The sequence below is a fragment of the Drosophila obscura genome, unplaced genomic scaffold (genome assembly GCF_018151105.1).
Source record: "Drosophila obscura isolate BZ-5 IFL unplaced genomic scaffold, ASM1815110v1 contig_186, whole genome shotgun sequence".
Taxonomy (NCBI): Eukaryota; Metazoa; Arthropoda; class Insecta; order Diptera; family Drosophilidae; genus Drosophila; species Drosophila obscura.
The window spans coordinates 866,575-887,631 of record NW_024542774.1 but is presented as its reverse complement, the minus strand read 5'-3'; the positions used below and the strand labels follow the sequence as shown (position 1 = coordinate 887,631).

The window sequence follows — 21,057 nt, the reverse complement described above, 5'->3', positions numbered from 1 at the left end:
CAACCCGTGAATACCCTCACTGGATAGCCAACCGCCTGCCCGCTGCAGCCGCCAATGGACCCGCGCCAGGGTAGAGGGTAAGTCAAGCAATTGAACAACTTTTGGGTACTTTAAACTTTTTGATTTCCGTGACACTTGAGCCATCGGGCCACCGACCGACACACATGCGAACATCTCCGCATGAGGGGAACCCACTGTCAAAACTGTCTTAACAACATAATACCCGTTAACAATGGGGGCCAACAGCATTTCATACGCTCACTCCACACTCTACACTCTACATTGAATATTGATCATTTCTTTGAGCGCACTCGAAAGTAAGCTGAAGGGAGGTGAAGGGGGTTATTTGGAGTGCATTTTGTGGTAGCTGCGATTACGAAAAGATTTCAACTTAAAATGTAAATAATTAGAGCAATATGATGGGGCGAATTTTTATATAATACCAAGTGCAAGTAATGGGTTTTTGAAGATTTTTTCCCTTTTGATCCGCTTCCAACAATAACTTGACATCAATTGGTCAACATTTTTTGATGGCCAAACTTTTGTCATTGCTGCTGCTGCTCTGCTGGGTGCCACTTGCCGCTGTTGCAGTTGCTGTTTCCCTCTTCCCCTTCCTCTAATTTTCAATCATTTGTCAAAAAAGTCTTGAGTAATAAACTTTGGCAACGTTTGCCGCTTAATTCATCAAATGGCCACTCGAGAGAGCCGCCTCTAGCTAAAACGGAAGCAGAATCTATTCAGAATTCATTTTCATGCCAGCAACATTTTTTCCCCTTAGCTGTTGACATTTTAAAGCTGCTGCTGCTGCCGCTGCTGCTGTGCTTATTGAATTGTTGCAGACACAAAATCAAAGAAACAAAGATGAAAAAAAATTAACATTTAAAAGAACAGACTCAGAAGCATTTAAAATGGTTTTTTTTCCATCGAATTTGTTTAGCGCATTTCGTGCAACATTTCAGGCGAATCACCTGTTGAATGTTGAATGTTGCTGTTGCTGTTGTCGTTGCTGTTGCTGTAGAACCAACAGACATTCCACGAAGATGGGCGGCCGCACCTCTTTCCGAGCTAAAAATGAGTGAATTAGATAGAATAGTCGAACTATGTAATTGCCGCGTTTTATTGCCACCAGCAACAGTGGCTGATGTTGCTGTTGTTGCTGCCTCCGATGTTTCAGTTGCTGCCACCCTCTGCCCCTGCCTCTGCCTCTGCCTCTAGTCTCAATCTGGTGGGAAGTGGTCGGCGGTTTGGCGCTGGCACTGGCGTTGGCGTTGGCGCTTTCTGGACGCCAGACGCGTCGAGTGATTTGCATTTTTTTCGGCGAGGTGCGGAGTCTTGCAGATTTTTAGCATTTGCTATTTATAGACCAAATGTCTCGGACTTCTTCGCTTCTAGTTGATCTTCGGTGAAGGGGAATCAAATGTCGTTCGATTCGCTTGGTATTTCGCCAAGATCATATCTTTCTTTTTCAGCCAGCTCCTTTAATGGTTGCCGTGGAAAAGTTTTTTATGTATTATTTTTACAGTTTTTTGCAGCTAGAAAATTCACAGGAAATTTTTCACTCCATTTGATTGCTCTCATTATCTCGCTGCAGATTTGATTTGATATTTTTTTTTTATTTTTCTTTCTTTTTATTTTATGTTTTCTGTTGATTGCTCTCATTTTTTTTTCTGATAGGGGCTATGATAAGTTTTTTGTATTCCGCTCCCTGTAGCCCCGGCAATCCTGCAACTAAACTTGAGCTTTCCCTGTCACTTGCCACACTTGCCACCATTTTTCTTAATGGAAATTTCCATGCGCTTGGCTTTTCTTTAGACAAATTAAGCGAATTTTTACTCCGTTTCGCACCTTCCCGAAAACTTTGTTTGCTCCTTCCCACCCATTGTCAGAGCGAGCGATGATAGCCTTGGCGTCTTGAGTCGCTGCACTTCCGTTCATTGCACCCAAATTGCAAAAAAAAAAAGGAAAAAACAGGGACAGCAGCCAGAGAAAAGTTGTGGAAAAAACTTTGCACCCAACATAAATCACATTTTCAGCACACAGCACCCCCGACCCTCGACCACGCCCATGCCGAGTCGCATCAGAGTGTCGTGCGTGTGTGTGTGTATGTTTCAGGGCTGCACTCGCTGCATTTGCATATTCCAATTTCCCATTTAATCAATTTAGCCAGAGCATGCAAAGCAGAGAAGAGCTGCCGGGGGGCAGGAGACGGAGGAGAATGGAATCTCCGGTTGCCGCTAGACAATTACCCCCATTGTCTGCCATCGCTTCACATCATTTATCCTTGTTAATTTTTATTTAGCCGAGCCACGCAGAAATCTCAGCCAGGACCCTGAGCGATTGAGCCGTAACCTGCGTTGACGTTGTTTACGTGTTTACCAGTGCACCACTCACGCTGTGGCACACAGATGCTAGTGCGGATTCAGTGTCCCAGCGACTCGCTGTCAGTCAGAACTGCCAGCAGACGGCTAACAAGTTAAGCGAGGGCAAAGGATATCTGAATAAGACACGCAGTGGGGGGTCTCCGTAGCGGGCTGCTTAAAGAGTTAACCCAGGGGATTTGTGTTTGTGGAACCAATGAGAGGGATCTAAATGCGAGAACGATAACTTAAGACCGTATCGTGTGAATATATCTGGGAATACTGTTTCTGACTGCATTAAAAAATTCTACAATCCCCTGTAGACTTTTTCTTCTTTCGAAAACTTCTAATCAAAGTTTTTAGTAAATTCCCATCTAACGCAGAGTTTCCCTCATCTATTTTATTCCCCATTATTATCCGCTATAATTGCCTCTGACAGTGCGCCTCCTACCCCCACACCGCCCCGCCCCGCCCACTTTGTGATCACATTTATCAAAAACAGTCGACGACAACCTTTAGCCAAGTTTTGGCAAGACATTAGCCACGCCCACGACCCCGTCCAAAAGCGTCGCTCATTGCTTATCAATTGGAATGTGGGCCCACCAAAGTTGGCTCATAACTTGCTGCTCCTTCAAAAAAATAAAAGTGGCGAAAAAAAATCGAGTATCTAGCCGAAAAAGTAAAAAGAAAATCCAAGGCATTTAACTCCCAGTGACAGAGAGGCCCTCGCTCTGGCAGCCGACTAATGGTCAAAACTTATCGTCAAACTTAAATGGGATTTTATTATCGTCGCCAAAAACTTCTACTTAGTCGAATTCGATGCTCCCCACTCTCCTCTCTGCTCTCCAACACTCTGCGGGGCTTCACATGCCAGCACCAAGAATGGGCTTGGTCTGTGAGTTTTTTGGGGCTTGGAATATAATTTTCCTTCTATGATTATTCTTCTTCTGTTCTTTTTTTTTTTGCCACGACTAATGCGCTGATTTATATATAATACCATAATTATAATGCACTTGGTTCTCATGGCTTGGCTCACAGAATTCATAGGGTTTTTTGGGGTTTGGGGCCAGGCCTTCATAAATCTTGTCAAAACAGTGCATTCTTTAACGCTGGCTTCTGTTTTTAATTAACTCGCGAATTGCTTAATTATCAGGGGGGTGGAAAAAAAAGAATGCCACATGAATTGCAGAAGTGTGCAGCGATGTGAGCGACGTGTGCATCTCTTGGCCTGGTCGCGTTGGCAATTAATGTCAATCACGCTGAGAGAGTCGCCAAATTGGCAAGACAGGCCCCAGCCAGAGCCAGAGCCATTGCCAGAGTCTGGGTCTATAGAAGGAGTTCGTATATGAACGTAAGAAATCATTTTCCTGCCTGCTGAATGTCAAAACAATTAAATCATCCAAAAATTAGAAACCAAAAAGATCATGTTCTAAATTGTTTTTGCCCCTATCTGCGGGGGGTACTGTGGCCAACAGAAGTACCTGCACATACATGCATAAATAAATGTTAGCACTCCCTCAAGGCATATGTTTATCATACATTTTGTGAGATATTTATAAATTATTCAATAGTTTCGCTGAATGAAGTATTTAACACCTCGAAGAGCCAATAAATGTTTTCCATATATTTCCCTTTTTTTTTATTATTATTTATTTCTATTTTTATGAACTATAAAATGTTTACAGCAGGTCATAGACTTGCGCCGCTCACTGTGTTTGGCACTAAAAATTAGTTAATGAGCTCTGCATGAGTTCGGTTCGTCATGAATAACCGCAAAACCTTAAGCACCAGAAATACTCGTATCTGACAAACACAAAAATGCAAAGACAATGCTGCTGCTGCTGCTGCTGCTGCTGAGCAAATACAATTGCATTAATCGTAAATAGAATAATGGCAAAGGCAAAAGCAAAAGTTAAGGTGCGGAATCGGTGTCGGTGTGTCGGAAAGTGGCAAACAAATTGGCCAACAACGGCAAGAGTTGCTGCTGCTGCTGCTTTAGTGCTAGTGCTCGTGGAAGTATCTTAAAATTTGTTGTTTCTACAATTGCTGGCTGGCAACATTGAACTTTAAATGGTAGCATAGCCAAAGCCAGAGCAAGAGCAAAAGCCACATGTGATTGCGATTGCATTTCTTGCGTATAACTACGATGACATCGAACTCGTCTCGGGCCAAGTACGTCACGTTGCTTCAGCCCCAAGTCCCAGCCACTGCCCCATCCACTGGCCCCATCCACTGCCACTGCTGCTTCCCCATCTACTGCCACTGCCTGCTTCTGCTTCTGCCTCAGTCCCCCTGATGATAATGATGATGATGGCGCATAAACAATAAAAAAAAATCATTGCGATCGATTTTCCAAGCAGGCAAATTAATTAAAGTACAAGCGTTTTGAAGTACATACAAGCCATACAAAAATGCTGTTGAGAGCGAACAACACCAACACCTTGACCTTCGCTGATCAAGATAAATGAATGGCTGCTTGGACGAAGATCACAAGAAGAAATTTTTGCTACAATTTTAATTAATGTCGAAACACAAGCAGATCGAAGACGAAGACTCTCCACTCCCATCAACGGCCAGAGTCGGAAACAATGACCGAAAAAGGCCAAGCGGAAGCGAAAGGTCACTGGCAAGGCTTGAATAATTGTCTGTTGGGGAGGGAAGTCTGTGGTTGGTTGGTTGGTTGGTTGTGTGCGTTAAACGCACAATAGCGAAAACACTTAAAACTCAATTATGGATGGGAACGCAATGCTGCCCCGCGGCATACATATGTACATACGATACTGCGAAACGGAGTGTAGCGCATCTGCCATTTCGAAGGTGTTTTCCTCGTCCCATCGATTCGCATCCGACATGCCGACATTGCCTTGTGGAAAAGTTGTACAATTTGTCAGAGACCCCGACACATCCGTGCTCCGTCCATAAAACGCATTCTGAAATGTGATATTCAGTTAATTTATTGATTTAATTTTATTGCACATCGATTGAGCTCATTTGTTTACTTGGCTTGGCTTGCATTCATTATTTAATTGCTCTCCTTAACCTAAATTACATGATTCATGGGCTTAAATTATTTTGAGAACTGCTCGAATAGCCACGTAACTAATTCACATTTAAATTAGCATTGCACCAACAATCGAGATACCAATATTAAATATTTGATATTAAATTTAATAACGAGAAAGATTGTTCCGTCCGGAATGTGGTTGGGCACGCATTGAGAAATTATATTCTGAATATTGTGAAGATGAAGGGTTGAATGGATTGGCTGGGGCTGTAATATATCTGCTTGATTAGCTTTCTTAGTCTTGACTAATAAACCATTTCGCTTAATTGGCGAAAATCAATAGTCAAAGGGGGCAAGAAAACTAATATCATGTGGGAGTCAATGTCAAAGGCTCATTCTCGTGACAGAGAGCCTTCACTTAACTGGCTGTGTTTTGGGATGAATGGAATGAATGATCCTAGAACTAGCTTAGAACATAGATTGCACATTTGGCCGCTCTTCCTTTCGCCGCTCTCCGCTCTCCATCCAAATCCTGACTCAGTGCTTGGCTCCGCCCTCGAAGCTGACGTCCGCATGGAAGCCCGTATCGTCGGCATGGTAAATCACATTCTGGATGCGTCCGTCCGGCAGTAGAATATGGTATTGACCGCGCGTCACGCCATGGAAATCCCGATTCTGCTTGTGGCCAAAGTCGTTGCCGGTGTGGAAGTCACGTATGCGATAGCCAAAGGCATACTTCGAGGCGTACTGCTGCAGCTGCAGAAACAGAGAGAGAGAGAGAGAGAGAGAGAGGGAAACAAGTTGGTTATAAGTCGGTATGTATGTGTGTGGTGTGTCTGTGTGTATTGGATTGCTCAGTAAACCGATAAGTTGCATGCAGCATTTCGTGCGCATGCTGAAAAATATGCAGTGCAAAATGCATTAAGCACGCTGTCATGTACAGTGAAGACAGCGAACAGCAACAACTGGCAGATGCCATGCAATGCGAGGCGACATTTGCTGTGAAAACAAACAACAAACAATCGTTTAGAACTGTGAACACCCTCACTTAAAAAACTAGTCAGACGAAATGGAAAGATCTTTGTCTTTGATGAAACAAAATCGTAAAATGATTATCAATTAGATTCGAATTTGAATGAGTAGATCATCGGCATAGCTGTACCATTCCGCAGCTGCCATTCGAAGTTCCACTGCTCCGTCCTCCGTCTTCATTTAGGGTATTGCCATGCCCAACTTCGTAGCACAGAATTGGGAACGGGGCCTGATGATGATTGGAATTGGGATGGTGATGGGGGTGGGGGTAGGGAGGAGAAATGTCACTCACATGCCACATGCCACTGTTTGCTATGCATGTGATTGTAAATTGTGTATCGTGGCAGGAGGCGCGGCAGTAATGAAATTTGCAACAATATATTGTACAAATCTAGCGCCTTCCCCCCACGCCCCACGCCCCACACCCCTTTTGCCACTTTGCGATGCAGCGTTGATTTACCCCCCCCCCTACCCCACACTTTTTGTTGTTGTCGCCTACAACTTGGGTTTTGCCTTTTTATTGTAAGTATTCCCGCTGCAAGATGGAAACAAAATCTGACAGAGAGAGAGAGAGAGGGAGAGTGGACGAACGAGACGTGTTCGTGAGTGCGTGTGCGTTTCCGTTTCCGCTCATTGCCAGAACAGAACTCTCTCTGTCTCTGTCTCTCTGTCTCTGTCTCTCTCTGTGTCTCTGTCTCTCTCCTGTGCCTCTGTGTCGTGTTGGCGACAACTGTTGGTAACTTTTGCTACATGTTTCGGGCTGTTTCTGTGGTTTTTATGGCCTACAAAAGATTTCTACAACTGTGCGTGTGTGTGCGTGGATATAGGGGGGCGTGGCAAACTTTTTGATATGTTAATGAGTTGTAAATTAAGTTTAATTAAGTTACATTGTTGACTAGATTTTGCCTGAGCATCTCCTTTGCTGATGGTGGCGGGCAAATGTAATTCCGCCGGAAAGAACAAAAGTTTGTCGGAGCTTTTTGAAAGATTTATAGACCTGATTGCATAGGAGCACTTGGAGCTCCTTTGATTGGCATTTGTTTTTTGTGTGTTTTTTTGCCATAGATTATTTCTTCTTTTAAATTCAAATAAATCTCAGCATAACTCCACGCCAACATTTTTGCCTTCGCTTAAACATAATTAATAAATTCTCTGGTCCGGCGATTTGCCAACATTTGCGCCATCCAGCATTTTTTTCCATGCCTTTCTCTCATCATTCTCCTAATGGAATACAAAAAGAAAATATGCATTTTTCTGCTATCCAGCATTGTTGGCGCGGCGGGGGACTGGTAGGGGGGCAGCAGCAGCTTCATTAAGAGAATGCAAAAATGTTAATAGATTTTAACGTGCAAAGCAGCCGCCGCCTGCACTCCTCTTCCGCTGCATAAAAAATTAAGCGAATATCTGCGGAATATGCAAATTCAAGGGGGCAAACCAGAGCGGCACCCATGGCTCTGCAGTGGGGAATTTCATTACAAATTGATTTGATTAAAGTGAACATAATTACAATGCAGATGGAACATGTCCGAACAAGTGGGTGGGTGGACGTGATGGCCTCACACTCACACTCCCCACTCGTCCTGCGATGGGTCAACTTTTGCCCATCCATACAAAAATATGAAAGCCATCGAAGTGGAAACGGCATTAGAATCAAAATCAGTGCCAAAATCAGAGTCACGTGCCATTCCCCTGAACACAAAAATGCATCTGCCGTAAATCCAATGACGTTGCCCAATTTTTGTGCTTTGTCCACGAGTGTCCATTAGTTGGTAAGGATGTGGTAGACACACTCAGACTATTGCAACGAATGCGCAGATCAAGCATGCCAAGAATGGGAATTATAGTGTCTCTTAGCTCTGGATTTTTTGATGATTCGGAACAAATCATGAGTGAACCTTATGCAGGATTCTGCAGACTAATTACACTCGGCACTGGTATTTATAAAAAATCCTGCATCTTCGCAGCAGCTGGAAACATCAAGTGCCAAAGCCAGACGCTGCCCAGGGACTTCTTTAGTTTGCTGTTGCCTAAGCGATTTTGATTTATTCTTTTTTTTTTAAAAAAACGTGGAACCAGCCAGAGACTGCGAGACTTGTTGTCGTAGATCTTCAGCACGTGGCAACGGCTGTGGCACGTTGTCCAGCTCAGCGCATTCTTGTTTATTCCTTGTTTATTATGCCATATATAAAGAGATATACATACATATGTAGAGGTGTCCAAATGCGAAAAGTCAATGTCAACAGAAAGGAAAAAAATATGAAAAAAGAGCTCTTCCTTTTGGGGTGGGGTTAAAATTAGATAGCAAAGGAGGGGAGGGGCTGGTGAAGGTGGCTAGAATATTTGCATTTAACACGTTTCCTGTCGTTGGCTTTTTAGCGAATTGTGCGACGAGCGACGAGTCGAGTGCAAAATGCAATTTAAGGCAAAACTACGTGAGTTCGTTTAGTTCGGAGTTCGTTTAGTTCGGAGTGAGCGATTGGTCGTCATGGGCTGGGTGGGGATGTGGCAGGCTGGGCAGTGGGCTAAAAGCAATAAGCTGCCATTGGGCGGAACAACTTTCTTGGTAATTCAATGCGAATGCTCCCATCCCCATCCCCAGCCGCATCGTGCACGAGCTACGGCCAATTGAGTAGCAAAACAACAGGCCAGAGCTGCGACTGGCCCCATTAACGAGAAATGCCTTTGACGTTGGCACTTTTGCATCCTTTAATTTGCATATAATCAGCGTTATTACCGGCCTCTCGCCTTTGCCTCATCTTTTAGTCATTCAAATGTTTTCGTCTCTTGTGCCTGTGCTTGTGCCTGGGGCCAACCCAGCCCCCCGTTTGGGGTCTGGGACCGCGCAGGTTCTGAGGCTGCAGAAGAAAATCTAGATTTGGCTTTTGATTTATTTTTATTATTTAATTTTCTGTACTGTCAATCAGTTGGGCGGGAGATTGGCCCTCGGATTTCCTAGTATTTCTTTGAGATACTTGACAACCCTTTGAATGGGTTTATTCCCTTTAAGGCAACTGTTAATGGGGGGGATTTAGGGGTGTGCAAATCCAAGCCTTGCACTTGGGCAGCCCCTTCAATTAGCTCATGACTTGCACCCAGCCGGAAGGGCAGGGATACCAGGTATGCCACCCCATAACACTAATCCTTGTTGGATAACTGAGGATGCGTACTGCTGCTGCTGCTGCTGCTGGCCCCCCTGCTGCTGCTCTGCACTGAGTGGAGAATGTGGTGCGTTTATTATTCACACAATTCGTTTAAGCGCTGCAAACACCTCGTGCCACACCCGAAAACCTCAAGGGACACAGCAGGCAGGCAGGCTGGCAGATGGGTAGATTGGGAAGCGGGCAGGCACATTCAGGCACATCTGTGTGGCAAGTGTGGCAAGTGCAGCCCCAGTGCTGGCCCCAGTGCTGCATGCTGCTCATTTAAAATTGAACAAGTGTGGCACTGAGTTGGGGCTCGGACTGGATTTGAGGTTGTGTGGGTGTGGGGCAACAGCAGCAGCAGCAGCCACTGAGTCGAGGCAAATCGCATTTGAATGGAAATAAATGTTGTGTCCAAACAATTTACAAAAACCAATTTTACAATGTAATGCGTCCAGAGCTCCACTTGGATATGAGTGCCAGTGTGTGTGTGTGGGTGGGGGCACACCCACAGCACACCCACAGCCATCCTCCTCCTCCATGCTCTGGCCATGAGTGGAGCGAACGTGTTCAAAAGCGTTCGTCAGGCAAATGAATGTCCTGGGCTCGTTTATGCCACACGGCAGCAGCCATTGACACAATTGTCGCTGTGCAACTTTTGGCCACACAATTATGCGGGGCAAGGGGGCGGAGAGGGAAAAGCTGGTGCCCCAACGCTGATGATTAGACTACGAAATTGTTGTATAATTTACAGAGTGGGACACCGTCCAAGAGCGACAGCATAATTGTAGGAAAGCAAAGGAAGGGGCGGTTCGGGACGGGTCTGGGCGTGGAAAATTTTAAATGCAACCCACCCACAGTTTTTATGGCTCGCTTGTTAGCAATTTTCGTATCCAAGTTATGGCTAACAAGGGGGTACGTGTTGGTGTGGCTGGCGCAGAGGCATGCAGCAGGAGGCATCTCTAACCAAAATTGAGTTATCAGTTTGTTGGCTTTGCCCTGGCGATGCGCTCGGGCTGATTGCGTGACAGCTGCTGCTGCTGCTGCCCAAACCCATCCGCATCCGTCTCGAGAAGCACCAGCACGAGGATGAGGATGAGGATGCGAACTAGGAGCAGCAGCAGCAGCAGCAGCAGGAAAAAAATCCATCTAACGAAATGGCAGAGCAGCAGGAAAAATGTCAAACTACGTGATTTTTATGCGAATGTGACTGTCAATAGCACGTTGCCAACAGCATTGGAAATGGCAATGGGAATGGGAATCGGGGTATAGGAATGGGCGAATGGCAATGCGAATGTGAATGTGAATAGAACTAGCAATGGAGAATGCCATGCCCCAGCATACAGTTTTAGTTTTCATCCATTCTGCCACGGATTGCCACGCCCCAAGAGCAATATTAGCGGATAGCTGTAGTTGGGCGGATTCACGGACTGGCTGCGGTTTATTACGTCCAACGGATGAAGTGGAGCTAATTTAAAGCCAACCCCAGGTCGGATATGTGCTGAGGCAGCGACACCAACGAGGGTCAGCCATGGCAATGGTAATTCTGTATTTGAATAAAATACACTCAAAAGAACACGCCTCGAATGAGCAGAAATATTCAAAGAACAGCAGAAATCCAGACGCAGTCTGGAACTACACACAGAGCTTTCTTTTCCCATAAGATAAATAGTCAAAAAAATCATGGAAAAGCCGAAAATTGTAAACATTTTTCTCATGACTTCAAATGATTTTTTTGAGTGTATTTCTGAGGTCGCCCGACATCCCTTCTGTGCCATAACATATTCTTTAACCTTTAGTAGGGGCAACGGGGACCGACCCCATCAATTGCACGACTCTTTCCGTACAGGACAAAGGCCTTAAGAACTCGAGGACATTAGCCACACATGTTGGGTGCCCCAGTAGGGATCAAGGATGCAGCCTTAAGCTGTCCCCAGTCTCCCTTCCCGCCGCCGCCAATGTCAGCGTCGTAAAGTAGTTGAACATTTCGCTTTTGGGCGGGAAGGTTGGGTGGGGGTGGGGGAAAACCCTTTTTGTCGAGTGATTTTCAATGCCAAAACCGAACTAATAATCAAGACCCGACCCATATGCTGCCGCCCTCCAGCTCCAGCTCCAGCTCCATTAAATAAAACTTAAATCTGTGCTTAGGCAGGGACCCTTCACCCGTCCCCCCACGACCCAATCTCTTTTCAACACTTGCAAAAATATGTTGTGCTCCCACATTAACAAAAAGTGTGGAAAGGGGATAGGCAAAGGCAACACACAAACACAAACACAAACAAACATAAGCGAACAGCAAAAGGGTTGAAATAAAAATGAAATTAAAATATGTGAGTGGAAGCCGGGAGCCGGAAAATAAAGCACCTGCAGATGTTGAACCCCCGAGTCGAGTGCACACCCACAGCACACAGGACACAGGACAGAAGCATCAAGCATCCTTCATCCTTATACGTATGTAGCTCCATTTTCGGAGGGAGAGTGAGTGACGACCATTACCAACCATTTCGGCCACAATGAAATGACAAATTCCCCAAAAATCCTACCATGTTCGCACACGTTACCAGCAGTGGCAGAAGTGGCAGCAGTGGCAGTGCCTGTGGCAGTGGCAGTGGCAGGGAGCGCAAGAGCAGCAGCTGCTGTCAAACAAGTCCCATGACGAGCATTGCAACGGCATGTCGTTGGCAGGACGGACACCCACATCCGTACCCCACCCGTCCAAACCTCCACCTAAACTTGAGCCTAACAAGTGTCGTTTGCCTGTCAGAGATGGACAGCCAGGCAGATGGACAGATGGACAGGCAGGACAGGAGCTGGACAATGTCCAGGCGGCTGCCTTTCCCAGCCATGTCCTCGCCAACTCATCTCCCATCACGGTCATCAGGCGTCGTTTCTGGGGTTTTACAACAAGACCGAGCAACGAGGCTCAGCCGGGGGATGACGACAAGTACGACAGGGACAAGGCAAAAGCCTATTAAAAATCATGCTAAACGGCAGTAAAACAATGAGTGTGTGTGGTGTCTGGGGTGTGTGTGGGTGTGTGTTTCCCAGCACCAAGCACCAGACGGATCAGTACCAGGAATAGCAACAGGGAGCAGGAACAGTAGGCAGTAGCTGGAGCAGGAGCAGGAGCAGGATAAGTTGCAGGGCATTCCATTGCTGTTAGGATTGTTACTGGAATAGTCCTTGTTTACTGGATTGTCCTGCTTCATGCGTGCATTAACGCATTGCAGAGTGGAGTCCAAATGGCTGACAGATGCCCACAGCTGCACTCCTCCCACTCCCACCTCCCACCCCATGCACATTTCTGTCAAACAATAAATAGCCAATAAATCGAAAATGTAATAAGCTTTTTCACGAAATCGAATGGAAGTGCACAGAAAATAATCTACAAAATGAAATGAGAAAAACGTCAAAGGAAACTTGGCTCGAAAACAAATTTTAAGTAGATTTTGCGACAGCAAAATGAAGGGGCTGGCAGTGCAAATGGCATACTGCCGCTAAAATGTCATACAGCAGCTTTTGATGGTGTCAGGATTTTGGGGCTTGGCAATACCAAATTCAATTGGGAGAGGAGAGAACTGGAGGGTAAGCCAGCTGAAAGTTTCTGTCAAAAACATCAGAGAACTTTGCATTATTTTTGTTTATCACAAAAGGGGCAGATTTCCGCAGTCTTTCCGCTCTCCACTCTCCTCTGTGTTATTCCCATTCTTAGGGTATTTATTCGACCAAACTGTCAGCTCTTTAATGTATCAAACGAAACTGATAATCATGATGGCCATGAAATGTCCGACGTCAGTTTGCTAGCTGACCTTTTTCCCCTTTCCCTTCAGTAGTATTCTATAATTCAGAAGAAACAGAACAAATTCTCGTACAAAAACTAAATTTTTCAGATATTTTTCTTTTTCCGGAAAAATCGTTAAAAATTTAAAAAAAAATAAAATTCTTTCGTGAAGTCTTTCGGACATATCTTTCGTGTAAAAGCAGCCTTCCTTGAAACTAATTCGCAATAATGTCCATAATGAAGAAGGTGAAACAATTGCCACTGCGGAGCATGGCCGCCTTCTACGCGAAGAGCGGGCTGCGGGCGGTGGTGCGCCACACCTGCAGCGATGTCAAGGCCAACACGAAGGGCGTCGTTTTGGGGCTGTACCTGAAGGAGGATGCCAGCAAGGACCCGAAACTGACGCCCACCGGCCAGAAGGTGGATGGGCGCGTGAACGGCAAGCTGGCGGAGCTGATCTGCGAGACGAAGCTGGACGGACGCCTGGGCCGGGGCAAGGTCTTCAACGGCGTCGATCCCGAGTTCAGTTCGGTGGCTGTGGTGGGCCTGGGCGTCGAGGGTATTGCCTTCAACGAGCTGGAGATGCTGGACGAGGGCATGGAGAATGTGCGCATTGCGGCGGGCATTGGGGCGCGCTCCCTGCACGGCGAGAGCGTGGGCAACATCTCAGTGGACGGCATGGACTATGCGGAGCAGGCGGCCGAGGGCGCTGCCCTGGCCGTTTGGCGCTTCCCGGACAATCTGGCCGCCAAGAATATGCCACTGATACCGACGCTCAGTCTGTACGACTCGGCGGACACCGACGGCTGGACGCGCGGCATCTTCAAGGCGGATGCCCAGAATCTGGCCCGACGCCTCAGCGATGCCCCAGCGAACTGCATGACGCCGACCCTGTTCGCCCAGGCCACTGTGGACGCCCTGTGCCCCTGCGGCATCACCGTCGAGGTGCGCACCATGGACTGGATCGAGATGAACCGGCTGAATGCCTTTCTGATGATCGCCAAGGGCAGCTGTGAGCCACCGGTGATGCTGGAGATTAGCTACTGCGGCGCTGCGCCCGAGGAGAAGCCAATCCTGTTCGTGGGCAAGGGCCTCACCTTCAACTCGGGAGCCATCAATCTGCGTAAGTGCAGGGGCATGGACGAGTACCGCGGCTGCATGTCCGGAGCGGCCGCCTGCGTGGGCATGATGCGCGCCTGTGCCGCCCTCTCGCTGCCCATCAATGTGACGTGCGTGATCCCGCTGTGCGAGAATATGCCCTCGGGCATGTCCTGCAAGCCCGGCGACGTTGTCCGCCTGCTCAACGGCAAGTCGATGGCCATCCGTGACCTGGACAGGGCCGGCGTCGTGGTGATGTCCGACGCCCTGCTCTACGGACAGAGCACCTACAATCCGCGTCTCGTCGCGGACGTGGCCACCCTCGAACAGGGCGTGAAGAAGGCCTTTGGCGGCGGCGCCACCGGTGTCTTCTCCAACTCCCACTACATCTGGAAGCAGTTCCAGCGTGCCGGCTCCCTCACCGGCGATCGCATGTGGCGCCTGCCCCTGTGGCAGTACTATCGGCGGCAGGTCACCGACGAACTGGGCTACGATCTGAGCAACAATGGGCGTGGCATCGCCTGCTCCTGCCTCTCGGCGGCGATACTACACGAACTGGTGCCCTGCGCCGACTGGGTGCACCTGGACACACGGGGCACGGGACTGCTCAGCCAATACGGACTGATACCGTACCTGACGGCCAAGCGGATGACGGGCCGTCCCACACGCACAATGGTCCAGTTTTTGTATCAAATGGCGTGCCCGGACCTCAAGTGAGGCGACGCGTCGCTCGATCGTCGTAGGGGAATGTTCGGATGTTTGGTTTTCTATAAGTTTTCGGAGTAAATTGCATTTTTTGGACTAGACTTTGGAGTCGACTTTAAGATAATATTCCCATGCCATGCCAACCATGCGCCCACCTATCCACCTATCCTTAGTGAATGCTTTTCCCTGTCTATCTTTGGGATAGACTTTTTCCATGCCCTTTTGGCTGGCTGCGCCACAAAGACGACGCCCCATTGCCCACGACTACACATTGTGGCGGGGGCGGGGGCGGGGGTTGGCTTGCCATTGAAATGCGGATAAATTAAATGCACACTCGCCACTCCCCCCTTTGCCGCAGAAAGAAACCCACCCAGACGGGGGTAAAGAAAACTTCAATTCTCCAGTGAAAGAAAAATGTTAATTCCGACGCATGTCGGAGTATCTGCTGCTGCTGCTGCTGCTGCTGCTGGTTCTGCCTCTGAGGAAAAGTGCATTTCCTTAGCTCAAGTGCTTGAGGTTTCAGCCCCATGAATGGAGTACGTATCTATAGCGTATCTGGATGCTATATATCTATATCAATTGCTCCAGACAGCAGCCGAAATCAATCCAATGGGAAACCGTAGTGGCAGGGGGGCGACTGCTGTCTGCCGTTGTAATGAAGGACGAAGTGGCTGCTGTGGCGACTACCTGGATGGGGGCGCAGGCCAGACGGATGCCAGAATTGGCCCGGAGATGGGCAGTAGTGTGGGTGGGTGGGTGGTTGGTTGGTTGGCTCGTTCGTGTGCCTGGCTAACGACATTGAAAATGCTTGTCGAACTTGAAAATTATTCGATTAAGTGCATTACCGGCGAGACGATATGGCTCGAACGGAGTTGCACACAAGAACCCATTCCCCTGGTGCATGCCGCAGGGGACATTCCATTGTTGTGACTGCCACCGCATTGTCGTGTGTCTGTGTGTGTGTGTGTGGGGGCAGGCGCTCAGTCTTATTTATGTTGATTGTGTTTTTGCCTATGCCAATCAATGGAGCTGTCCAATTGCTTTCAGAGCAGAGCGACAATCCTTTTGTGGCACGCCCCAAGGTGTGCTTTAATTTAATGCAACGGAAGAGTGCGACAAGGGAAATGTGTACCGTAATGGGAGGGGGGAGATGGTATCGTATCCACTTTCCAATATTAAATATTCATTTTATTCGATGCATTGGATCCATCTGCGAGCCTAAACCAAAACGGAAATGGGCCCCGGAACCGATCCAATGTTCAGAACTCACCGATTTGTCCTCCTGACTGCTCACAAAGTGCAGCCCATTCGCACCCTTTGCCGCATCCAGCTCCGCCGGAAGCGAGGTGGCCACGAGTCCCCCACCCCCCTGGTAATGATGCTGCTGCGGCTGCTGCTGCTGCTGCTGCTGCTGATGATGATAGTTCGTGACCGTGGGATGATGCACCACATGCTCCACTGTGGTCACGGGCTGCTGCTCATCATCCCGGACGCCCTCGTACCCATGCGACAGTCCATGGCCGGGGGTGTAGTCAATGAAGGAGCTGGGGGTCGGCAGCTTGGGCGCCACGCTGCTGGGAACGGCGGGCAGCAGCTCCTTCACATCGTTGTTGCCCGACTCGATGATCGGCACGTACTGCTTCGTCTTGGCCATGCCAATCAGTCGACCCTGGTGCACGCCCAGGGAGCCACCGCCCAGATCCGCCAGCGTCTTGAGGGTGGGCACTGGAGCCGGCGCCTGCACCTGGCCGGGATGGAAGAGTATCGGTGCCGTGCTGTCCTGTGGACGATCCACCATCAGCTGCTTGCCCTGGCGCTGCAGCTTGGCCTGCATCTCCTTGGCCAGGAGGTAGGTGAGGCCGTGGATCTGGTCATCGGGCGACTTGCCAATGAGCGTCGACAGCTGCTGGAACTCGGGCAGCTGCTTGTAGTGCTCCTTGATGCTGTCCGCCTGCGCGTGGTACTCGATCTTGATCAGCGGCGAGGCCGAGGGACTTGGCTCGTGTTGGATCTGGTATTGGTACGGCTCCAGGGCCTTGCCGTAGATGGGCATGTTCTCCTCCGCATGATGGTACTCCTCCTGCAGGGGGTCTGGCTTGGAGGGCCGAAACTGTGGCCCTATCGACACGTCTATCGATTGGGTCGGAGCAGGGGCGGGCGCCAGCTCTGCTGTGTATGTGTGATGGTGAACCACTTCCTCAGCCTGCGGCAGCGCCTCTTGCACCACAATCGGGTGCTGGGCAATGTTCGATGGCTGGGCAGCGTAGACTTGGGCGTAGTGCGGCTTGTAGTGGATGTACCGCAGCTGCTCGACCACCGGGCACGGGCTGGATGTGCACCTGGACGGGGGCTGGGACTGGCACTGGCACTGGGACTGGCACTGGCAGTGGCGATGCCTCCACCAGCTTGGTCTGCACTGTGCCGGGGATGTACTTCATGTAGGAGCTGGGCTTGAGGCCGTAGCCCGAGAGCGCGGAGAGGGGCTTTATCTTGTAGTGTTCGTACTCGGATTTCTGGGCGGGCAGATACTTGATGTACGCCTTGCCGCCATGCCCCTCCTTCAGCAGCTGGCTGATCGCCTTCTGCACCTCGTGGGGCAGTCCACTCAACGACTTTTTGCTCTTCCCATGGCCGCTACTCGGTGGCGCCTCCTTGTACACATACATTCGCTTGGTCTCCGCTGTCGACTCGCCACTGAGGATCGCATTGTCATCCACACGGGCAGTGGAAGTGGGAGTGGCCTTGGTGGGGTTCTGCGGCTGGCTCTGGCTCTGACTCTGGGTTATGTTGCTCCTCTCTGCTCTGGGGGTCTCCATGGTGAGGAGTGTGGGCGTGGCCGGGAGCTGCTTTCCAGAGCGTTGTGCCAGGGCCTGTGGCAGCGCTGCCTTGGCATCGGCCAGCTCGAACTTGAACATGTGCGGGGAGGAACCGGGAGCCGATCGCTTCGTACGCTTTGTCTTGCGTATGCGCACCTGGAAGCCGTGCTTTTGCGGCGCCTGCGACTTGCGTAATGGCTCCGTCCTGGTGGACTGACTCTGCAGATCCAGGATCCTGGCCTCTCGAATCAGCTGCGCTGTAATGGGGTCCGGTTCGCGGGCATCGGTCTCCTGGAAGGGAATCATCAGCGCCTTGAAGTCAGCTGGCTGCTGTTGCTGCTGCTGCTCGCCAATGATGGAGCGTCGCTGGCGTCGTGGCTTGCGCTTGGAACGCTGACTCTTTGTGGCTTTGGTGGTGATGGCTGGCGGCGCACTCTCTGTGGTGGGCGTCTCCTTGAGCGCCCTGGCATAGTGCTGCCGCAGCAGCTGCTTCACCTCGTCACTGGGTTCGACGGCGTCGCTGATCTCGAAACGCAGCATTCGCGGTGCGCTGGGCAGCCGGCGCTCCTCCCGCTTGGTGCGCGAGTGCTGGAGCTGCCCGGACCGATCCTCGGACTGCTGCTCGTTGTACTGATTGAAGGCCGCCAGGTAGCTGTCGTCTGAGGGATTGTCGATGTGCCGCATGCTGCGCAGATTCCGCTGATCAAAGTAGCGTTGCATGTCCTACAGGATCACCAAAATAGAACGACGATTAGTATTTTGAGGGGGCAAAGATAGTGGGCGGTGGGGTGGCTGGGAGTTACCTCATAGCTGGAGAAGGTTGCCAGGGAGGGTAGGCGTTGCCAGGTGTCCATGGCCTTGGCCATGCTCAGGCCTGCTGCCAACACAAGCAGCACCACAAGCTGCAAAAACACAAAAGATCCATGAAAAAGCATGAAAAACAAAAAAAAAAACATCTGTGAAGGATCGGCGACACATAAATAATCCAAATATGTCCACCCAGTTGATACCCACCTCACCCACCTACAGCGGCGGTCAACACTTTCACTTTCCATCCAGTCCAGCCACTGCCACTGCCACAGCGACTGCAACTGACTCTGCAACTGGCCTCTGAGCGATTCTCAGTTGGGACTTGCATCTCCCGCGCCATAAAACGAGTTGCGCACGCGCCTTGCCACTGCAGCTGGGAGTCTCATTGTCTCTCTCTGTCTCTCTCTCTCTCTCTCTGTCTCTCTGTCTCTGTTTATTCATGCAACCACTTTCACGTCAACAGGTTGAACTTGTGCCGTGGCTTGGCTTGGCTTGTTGGCTTTTATGGCCATTAAACTTATTGCCTCGCCACAGTCTTCTCTGTTTGAATTCAATTGCATTTCTCTTGCACCTCTCGCGCTTTATGTAAGACCAATTATGGTATTGGGGTGGATTGGTTCGGGCTCTGATGCAATGCAGCGTATCGTATCCATTGGCTTACATTTCGCTGCGATGTGCACAGAGATAATGGGATATTATAGCAAGCTAATGATCGAAGATTGCTAAAGAAATCAGGGAGCAAAGATGCTCAAGGATTTGTGTGGTATAGCACGCAACAAGAGGGGCTTATCTTGGGTGCTTTTCTTTCCACTTTTCTAGCCTAAAAACTATACTATATATTTCCCCACTGGCTGCAATCAATAGCAAAACTTTTCGGTTCTCCTGTGCTAGTTGGCAGCCAGGTAATTCAATTCCCTTCACCAGAATGGCTTCATTTGTGATCCATACAGGCAGGGGTCCGGCTTCAGCCCTGGCTTATCTCGTGCCCCACAGCAGCAGCAGAAGCAGCAGCAACAGGAGCAGCAGCCATTTAGCAGCCAAGCCAAAAGCCATCCACATCCTCCAGCTAAGGCTAAAGCTAAATCCAAATGAACTGTCAACGGTCGTTAAAAATGCAACCGCGTAAACATTTAACGGCCGTTAAAACTGCGCCCGAGTGAATTTTTATGAACTGTACTCAGCCAAGCAGCCAGCCACCAGCCAGGCAAGGCCAGCCAAGGCCCTTTACCCTCCTCCACCACTGCCACCAGCAGCCTCCTTGTGAGCCTACGCGAGCGAGAGAGAGAGTGGGATAAAAATGTGGCACGTTGCTGTGGCTGACGCCCCACTTGTTGGTTGGTTGAGCCGAGAACTGCAGTGCATCCCCCCATGCTCGCCCCCATTCTCATTCTGCTTCTGATTCTGCTTCTCCGTCTGCACATCTAACCCCTGCCATGCCACTGTGTGTGGTGCATAAAATTTTATGTGTTTTCTATTTAACACTTTGGCATGGTCTGGGTTGGTGGGGGGGTGGGCGAGTGACTGCAGGGAGAGGTGTTCGGTTTTATTTCACTGTGGCGAATGTCTTTTCATTTTGGAGCGGGACACGCGCAAGAATCGTTTTAAAATTCAATAGAAAACTCCAATAAAAGATTGTTGCTATTTTCCCTGCTCTTGCTGCTGCTGCTGCTGCTCGGCTGTTCGGGCGCATTTTATGGCTTTAAAAGTGCTCGGCAAACTAGTTAACAATTTTTTTATGACACGCCAGGGAAAAGTTCTCCCCCATAAAGCTTCTCTATCTAACACTCTTTGGGTGTTCCTTCAGTTTCCAAATGGAAATTCAATATTTGCCGAATGTTGCCAAACAAAAAAAAAACAACAAACAATTCTCTCGAATTTAATTGAAATTTATTGCTGCATTTTATTTCTTGCAGCGCAGGAATAAATGAAAACAAATAATTTGTAACCGAGACACATTGTATTGCCAGAGATCAGTACAGTATAAGCGTACTCCACCCCTCCCCCACTAGTAGCATTTTTCTTTAGAATTTTTCTTGCTGCTTTTCTTAGCATCCGGGAACAGGTGGCTTCATTAACTGTCTGTAATTGCTGTTTGGCCACAAGTTTTGTATAATTGTTGGCCGCAATATGCGCTTACAGTTTCCTTCTCTGCTGCTGCTGCTGGTGCTGCTGTTGTTGCATGCAACAAAGCGGAAAAACGTTGCACACTTTTGGTACGGTCCAGACCGAGACCAAAACCAACAACCAGCAAGACCAAGACCAAGTCCAAGTCAAGACACAAGGCCAGGAAAATGGAGCTGGCAAAAAGGCACAC

At 49.0% G+C, this 21,057-nt stretch overlaps 2 protein-coding genes across 2 annotated transcripts; one reads left to right on the top strand and one right to left on the bottom strand.

Moving 5' to 3' along the window:
- Positions 1–5,555: 5,555 nt before the first annotated feature.
- LOC111075645 lies at positions 5,556–19,071 on the bottom strand. Its single transcript, XM_041593139.1, is given in 5 exon segments — positions 5,556–6,117; positions 16,388–17,437; positions 17,439–18,656; positions 18,737–18,835; positions 19,030–19,071. Coding segments are annotated over 5 exon segments (2,628 nt in total). The 3' UTR covers positions 5,556–5,898.
- LOC111075648 (cytosol aminopeptidase) lies at positions 13,366–15,218 on the top strand. The gene has a single exon (XM_022369083.2). The coding sequence runs from the start codon at positions 13,543–13,545 to the stop codon at positions 15,127–15,129; it is 1,587 nt and encodes a 528-aa protein (XP_022224775.1). The 5' UTR covers positions 13,366–13,542; the 3' UTR covers positions 15,130–15,218.
- Positions 19,072–21,057: the final 1,986 nt, after the last annotated feature.